Consider the following 7,360-nt stretch of genomic DNA (forward strand, 5'->3'; position numbering starts at 1 on the left):
TATGGAGTATTTTGTTGAAAATACAACTTTATTTTTCCTTAATGCCTCATTTAAGTACAGTATTCCTCCATTTACACCCCACATACTTTTACTGTATACATGTAATGCACTCGTATTTTTGAAACCTGAGTATTATATGTTTTGCAGGAATTTTATGGAATCCTATTTTCCTGTAATATGGGAAGCAGAACATGGAATCCAAAGGCACTGGTATTATGTTAATTCTGGGAGCTGAAGTCATTCCCTTTGTGTCTTTTATAAATGTTTATATTGTGTTGCCTACCAGTGTCTCCAGGAGGACACCACTACAAGAATGTATCAGTGCTCAGTCAGACAGGCGGCCTTGCTCATTTCTAGGGTCTGGCTTGTCCTCCTTCTCCCTCTCCAGTCGTGGATGGTAATTTTAGTCCTGACGTTAGCCTGTTAAAATGCGTCCTCTGACGTTGTTAGAAGAGGGGGTGAGGTGAGGGAGGAGTGGATGGAGTTCAAATTCATACTTAAGAAGCCCGTATAAAGTCCAGACACTTCACTGGCAGCGAAAGGAGGAAGACAGTTTGGCACGAGAGGCACCAAAAACCTTGTTTCAGTCGAGCTTCAGTTAAGAGCAAGAAAAGAGGACATGCTGGCTCAACGGGGGCACTGTCACATGACATTGTCACAGGTAGGTGACAAAGGCTAAGATGGCTTATTGTCTGTGTGGTAATATAGTTGGCTAGTAATTAGTGCTGCAGAGTTAAATAAGGATCTTCATAACAAAAAATGAAGTTAATGTTTGTCTTTCTTTGTGCTTTCTTTTTGACTATCTGGTCTGTGTGTGTACATATCTGTAACATAACTTTCCTCCCGCTTTTCGATACTGAGAAAAATGAAATATTGTGGTAGATGAGTGGTTACAGTATGTGGTACAGCGTCAGCATCAATTCCACAGTGGAACTGATGCTCTAGTTTTACCACACAGTATAACCTGCTAGTCAAAGGCCAAAACAACTTACAGTGAAGCCAATTCAAATGAAATAAGAGAAAACTTCTTGTGCAGCACATGTAGAACTATTGGAAAGTGCTTCAAAGTAAAAGAGGTGCTAGAAGCATGTAAACTAAAGGTTGTTTACTCGGACCTTTGCAGGGTCAACAGAAAGCCTCATATTTGTTTGGCTTTCATTGCCCCCCCCCCCCCTCTTGTTTTTCAAACTTTACTTTAGCTCACCGTCATGCTCTTCATCTTTACACTGAAATAAACACTGAAATACACACAGATTCAAGCTCTCCTCCCACACATCTGTACTCTGACTCGGTCATTGGTTGGACTTTTGACGTCATTCCCACTTGCTGCTCTGTCCGAAGGTCCCCAGGCCAGTCTGGCACAAGCTCTCATATCCAGTAATCCTGTCCTCCAGATCTTGTTCTTAGGAAAAACAGACCGCCAGTGGGTAGGCCTTACATTCCTCCTTCACTTTCCCTCGCTCTCTCTCTTTTTCCCCCTCTTCTCTCTGCTTCTTCCAAGACATTCCAGATGTGGGCTAACTTGGCTCTTCAGCAGCTATACCTCCGGTTTCAAATGATAACAAAGACCAGTGTGTGTTAGAGTATCCCCACCGGCTTGGTCTGCCACTGCTGTTTCTGGACTGGATTGACTTTATGACAGCTACCGCTGCTCTGGGATCCCAAGCATCCAGGAAATAAAAACTATACTGACAGTGTGGCTTTAAAATGAGCTTGACTGTTTTTTGGAAAAGCTGTTGAAGAATCCAGGGGTAAGACCAAGAGGGCTGCCTGGGCTCTAAATTCTCATATTGATAGTCGCTGATTTGTTGACGTGTTAACATGTCTGTTAAATCCAGCTGAACGATAGATTAGTGTTAATGCTTCAGAGAGCGTGGGAAGAATGTTACGTCTCCAGTATCCCACTAGTAGAATTCAGCGTCATTTGTAAGATTATGCTGGCTAATATAAAACTTACTAAAAGGAAGTTAAACCATTACCACAAATTTCTCTCTTGGCTGTTATGTCCATGTGTTGGTTATTTTGTTGTCTAGCCTCACACTGATTTCAGGTGTAAGATTACATCACCCACCATCTGGAAATTATCTTTCCAAAAACGAATCAAAGTGATGCTCAGTTCCAAAACAAGTCCGGTCATGTTGCTGCCCCTCCTGGCCTTCATCCAGAACTGATCCCTGGATGGGTTTATCACTTCATAATAAAGTGTGTTCCTTAAAAGGCTGACAGAAAGTAACAGAGAGCTAGGCAGATGGAGAAAGTGATTAGGCGAGGGTAGGAGAGCATTTCCTGTAATCATATTATGAAGGCGACGTTGTCCTCCCCTTCCTGTTTCCTCTTGTGTCTCAGCCGCAGTCCAGGTGACGTGAACAGTGAACACGTTGGATCTTCTCTGTCGTTGCAGACACAGGGACATCACGCTGCTTCGTCCATACCTCAAACTCTCTGTATGATGTCTGAGGGAGACATTACAGTGCTGCCTATTGGACCTGGGTCCCTGGACCTGTCCAAGCAGGAAGCCCAGACACTGACCAGGCTCTACTGTATGAATGGAGGCTATCACCTAAGGATTTTACCAGATGGAACCGTCAATGGTGGGAGGCAAGAAAATGACACATATGGTGAGGAAAAACACAAAAGAACTGTTTGATTTGTGATTGCTGGCTATATTTCAAAATCAGGAGCCAGAGAGTACGTGCAAGATATGAAGGGGAGGCTTTTAATTAAACAAAAGAGAATAGAAGATGTTTTGATTAAAGGCTATGAGGGTATGAGGAAAAGAGGACATGTTACCACTAAAGTAATAGTAATTAGGCTGCTGGTAAAGCTGCTTAGTGATTTGGTTTTGCAATAATAACATCTTAACCTGTGTACACGTTTGGACTGCAGGGCCTAGTTTCCCTGAAAAATACTTACTAAACTTTTATTCCGGGATATCACAGTGATATTGTTTTTACATGATTTGATCTTCCACTTTAACCTTGAAAAGAAAACCGAAAAAACAAAAAAGCAATAACGCTGTGGTGTTGCATTGCATAATGTGTGTTGCAGACATCCTGAGGCTGAAGGCTGTGAGTGCGGGGGTGGTGGTCATCAAAGGTGAGGCGACAGGAAGGTATCTGGCTATGAACAGGAATGGACGCCTCTGTGGAGTAGTGAGTTGTGCTTTTTAATTTTTTTTCATTTTGCAATTTGACTTAAAAACTAATTTTTGATGGAAAGGCTGAACACTTACAGATTGCAACAAATGTTCACTGGTCCTGTTTGTCTTTCTATGTAACAGTTTTAAAAGCCTTTTTTACCCAAATCTTTTTTCATTAAATCACACAATTGCTCATTCATTTCTCAGCGTAAGTTTAAACTCGCTGATCGTTACAGTTTTGTAACAGGTTGTGCAAAACAACCTAGACTGCAAAACAGTGGAAAGTTTCAGTGTAATTAGCAAATTGCTGTGACTAATAATTTGTCCCTGGGATGTCTAAAATAAAACAGACAAGCTTTATTTTAGAGGGTTGTTATGTCGATTATTATTTTGGTGATTCAGTATGTTACACTATTCCTCGTTGTATCCTGCTCAGCTACTGTTTGTGAATGCCCCCATTACCTTTAACCGTATATTAGAGATATAATCAATCCTCCCCCCCTTTCATTTTCTTGCTTCAGCAAGCTGTGAACGATGAGTGTTACTTCCTGGAGAAATACGAAGAGAACCATCACAACACGTATCGTTCTCAGAAGTACAACTGGTACGTCGCCTTGAAGAGGAATGGCCAGCCCAAAGCAGGACCAGACACCCACCAGGGTCAGAAGGCCGTTTTTTTCCTGCCAAGGCCTGCAGGCAACGTGTAAAGAGATGTCAGCAGGCACTGTATATTCACTAAAAAATTTTAATGCGCATTATTAGTGTAAAATTACACTTGACAAACGATCATGAGGTCACTTAAAATCTGTTATTTCTGGTAATGGCTGAGGCAAAGACAGTCAAATGTTATTTTTTAACTCTTACTGAGCTAAATATCTCTTTTCATACTAGGAATTTAACATTTGACTGAACAGTTTATAAATGATCAATATATGGATATGTGATCATATCCAGCACAGTTTTTTCTTGTAAGTGCATAGCATATATACTTTCTCTCACTGCAGATAGAAAATATATAAAGTGATTATTTTAAACCCTGATTTGAAATACCACAGGGAGGAAAAAATATGCAATTTACATACATAAATGTATTTAGCATTACTAATGTCTGGCACAAAAAAAGAATATAATTAAAGAATAAAACCAAAAATATGGCATTGAATTCAAAATTTAAGAAAGCAAAGATATTCAAGATTTTCAGTAGCAATCTAAAAATGTCTTATATGGATAATTGAATTTCAAACAATAGATATTTAGTCTTCCGAAACAATTCCTCATTTTATAATTAATATGTCTGCTGAGGGTAATAAGAGAGTCAAGAGAGCAAAGATGATATGGTGTTACTGTGAAGCCAGAATTCTTGCTTTTAAAACAGCAGCTCTTAAATAATTTGTGTTGCTAAGAATTATTATTGTATTAATATATTGTATTTGTGTGACTGTTGGAAGGCTGACAGACCTTTAAAGCAGATGTGAAAACTTTGTCAGAGAAATGAGTGAAGCTTTTATTAAGTGTGTTTATGTACGATGTATAGCAGGTATATAACGTAAGTTTTCTTTTATTTTGTAAAATGCTTCACAGTTCAAGTAAATCCCCCCTTTTTTTAAATTTTGATTTAAAATCCTGTTACTGTAACATTATCCTAGATTATTATGAATATGTATTTATAAAGATTTATAATAATAACATTTAATTCTGCTCAACATTGTAACAGACATTTTCTAAATAATGTATGCTTACAATGAAGGAGTAAAAAGGTAACTTTATCACCTTTTCACAAAGTAATACATATTGTATTCACTCTATTTAAATGTATCGAATAAGCCTGTATTATTATACATGAATGAATAAATCCTATTTTTCATTTACTGTTTTCATGATAGTTATTACCTCTGCCAAGGAGCAATATGTTATTGGTGAGAGTTTGGTTGTATGCCTGTCATTCTTTCATTTTGTCTGTAAACACAAGGGGTGGGGTTGTAGCGTGGGGTCGTGTTAACAATCCATTAAAATCTGGCATGCATCCACTGAGGTCTTCAAGGTCTTCAAATGATCAAGTTATTGTTCAAAAACTGACAAAAAGCATTTTAACCTAGAAGCTATGATTCTTGCAAATGTGGTGTGTATTGATCAGCATGTACTACAGTTACACAAATAAAAAATAACAACAAATAATTACACTAAAAATGATGTCAAGTATATAAAATGTTTCAACATGGCAGATACCAAAAGCCTCCACTCTGCACTTGTTTTTACAACACCAGAAACTTCTTAAAGTGCATTTAAAAAACAAAATCAGTATATACAAAATATAATATTACTAGCAAGCTGCCTTGGTGGATGTTTGCGCTCGTGTAGTGCCTTTAGTTTTGTATTTAGTCTGTTTCTGATGTAATCTCTATGGCATTAATCCAATGTGAAAACTGGTGTTTTATTGATAAATTACACTGTTAAAGATATTTACTAGAGGCAAGTTTCTTTTTGTGAGTCAAACACAAAAAATACATTTGGCCACAAGATGGAGGCATTGTCTAAACTTCTATGTATTGTTCTTGGGTTTACACGTCCAAATCCAAGTAAAGACGACTCATGTATATAACAGGCAAAGCTAACAATTGATATAGTATATTTTTTATATATTAGCTGTCTTATAGTATGTACAACAAATCGATGTAAATTAAACCATCTGAAAAAGCAGAAGGGAAATCATCAAGGAAAGCCATCCTAGGAGTCATTCTACTATGTAACTCTTTGTATAAATATAATTACATTTTGAAAGATTGGAATTGTATTTTTATTTCTACCTAAAATAATATTATGCTGTTAAAATGTTATTCCACCACCAAAATATCTGAAATAGCTGAACTCCCCCATAGATGCCAAACATCCAGTGTCAATTTCCTGCTGTTGACAGATTTTCATTCTTAGACACAATATGCGTACCGAGTAGTTGCATAACAGAGCACTTGCAGCTAATTTTTTGAAAACTGTAAGGAAACCCCATATGCACTAGTTTTAGTGAAGACTTTCTCCACTCCAGTCGAAATGATTGTAACCACAAAGCTGTGACAGATGTTACCAGCCCCATTCACCCCGATCAAGTATTTTCACCACATTTTTGGAAGCAGTGGCATTCTTCATCTAATCCACACTTAATGTGTAACGGCTGAAACAGAACATGGCCTGAAACGTTGTTTTAGAGTCGACTGTGCCAGGAAAAAGATCCTGGAGGAAACACTGAAACGTGGTTTAAAATGTTTGGGAGGACTGGACCTGATTCATGTCTCCAACAAGTCCCATATTATTGTGGGATTTAAACAGAGTTGGCAGGGAACATTACAGTAGGATTATTACTTATCCAAGCACCATGAGTGTGACAAATTACTGTTTCAAGTTGAGCAATAGGTCTGCCCTTTCCTACTGAAATGATCATTTTGTGCAAATGTTAAATTAGAGCTAAATTAAAATACTTGTAATCCGTCTCGCCATACGTTTTTTTCAGGAAATCTTAAATTCTCTATTGATGCATCAACATTTGTCATTGTCAACTATTTAAACTCTACAAATTTATATGGGACATAGATAATTAGTTTAGAACAAACAATGCATCATAACATTTAAACTAAACTAAACTAATAGTAATTTAGATATGAAGCTCTCTGTAAAGGGCAATTCTGCATAGCAATTGCCTTTGCTTTCTGTATGAGTCACTTATGTATAGCCCCTGACTTAAAGAGAGTAAATATAAACATGCTTTTTCTAAAATTTGTTTTCTACTTTTCAAATTTGTTTTCTTTCACAAAAGTGCTGTGAAGACATTTTGTGTGCAGAAGAAGAAAAAAACAGGTAGGCCTGTCTTTCTTAAGGATTCTGAGTGGACACATGGCTGTTGGTGGACAAACACTGCCGATTACACAACTTGTGACCTCTCATTTACAGGACAGTGTCTCTCCTTCATTCCAGCAGGCCACCCTATGAAGCAGCTCTGTACACAAACACCCAGAGACACACACATATACACACAAACCTGGTTGGCCATTGGCCTGCAGGGCTGTGCAGGGCAGGAAGGGAATCATTCACTGTAAACTGAACAAGGACTGGCTTCCTCTGGGAGTCCCCTAGCCTGACAGCAGCCAAGATCCCTGCAACAGAAACCACTCTAGCAGACACACATACACACAGCAATCAGCACGTACACACCCTGGAACTAGGACACATTCT

At 38.2% G+C, this 7,360-nt stretch overlaps 1 protein-coding gene across 2 annotated transcripts; it reads left to right on the forward strand.

Moving 5' to 3' along the window:
• The first annotated feature begins 505 nt into the window (after positions 1 to 505).
• Positions 506 to 5,007, forward strand: LOC116309367 (putative fibroblast growth factor 1). Of its 2 annotated transcripts, none has more exons than XM_031725952.2 (4): positions 506 to 661; positions 2,402 to 2,618; positions 3,049 to 3,152; positions 3,661 to 5,007. In XM_031725952.2, exons 1-4 carry the CDS (start codon positions 620 to 622, stop codon positions 3,844 to 3,846), a joined length of 549 nt encoding a protein of 182 aa, XP_031581812.1. In that variant the 5' UTR covers positions 506 to 619; the 3' UTR covers positions 3,847 to 5,007. The 2 variants fall into 2 exon arrangements, with proteins under 2 accessions (XP_031581812.1, XP_031581813.1); XM_031725953.2 differs by lacking the exon at positions 506 to 661 and adding an exon at positions 1,385 to 1,751.
• Positions 5,008 to 7,360: the final 2,353 nt, after the last annotated feature.

This window comes from Oreochromis aureus, linkage group 10 (genome assembly GCF_013358895.1).
Source record: "Oreochromis aureus strain Israel breed Guangdong linkage group 10, ZZ_aureus, whole genome shotgun sequence".
NCBI lineage: Eukaryota > Metazoa > Chordata > Actinopteri > Cichliformes > Cichlidae > Oreochromis > Oreochromis aureus.

What these genes read in the sequence shown, in the direction of transcription:
- LOC116309367 (XM_031725952.2), top strand. Translation starts at nt 620, where the DNA reads ATGCTGGCTCAACGGGGGCACTGTCACATGACATTGTCACAG. An exon ending in GCAAGAAAATGACACATATG is followed by an intron (nt 2,619 to 3,048) that starts GTGAGGAAAAAC and finishes TGTGTGTTGCAG; the next exon opens with ACATCCTGAGGCTGAAGGCT. An exon ending in ATGGACGCCTCTGTGGAGTA is followed by an intron (nt 3,153 to 3,660) that starts GTGAGTTGTGCT and finishes TTCTTGCTTCAG; the next exon opens with CAAGCTGTGAACGATGAGTG.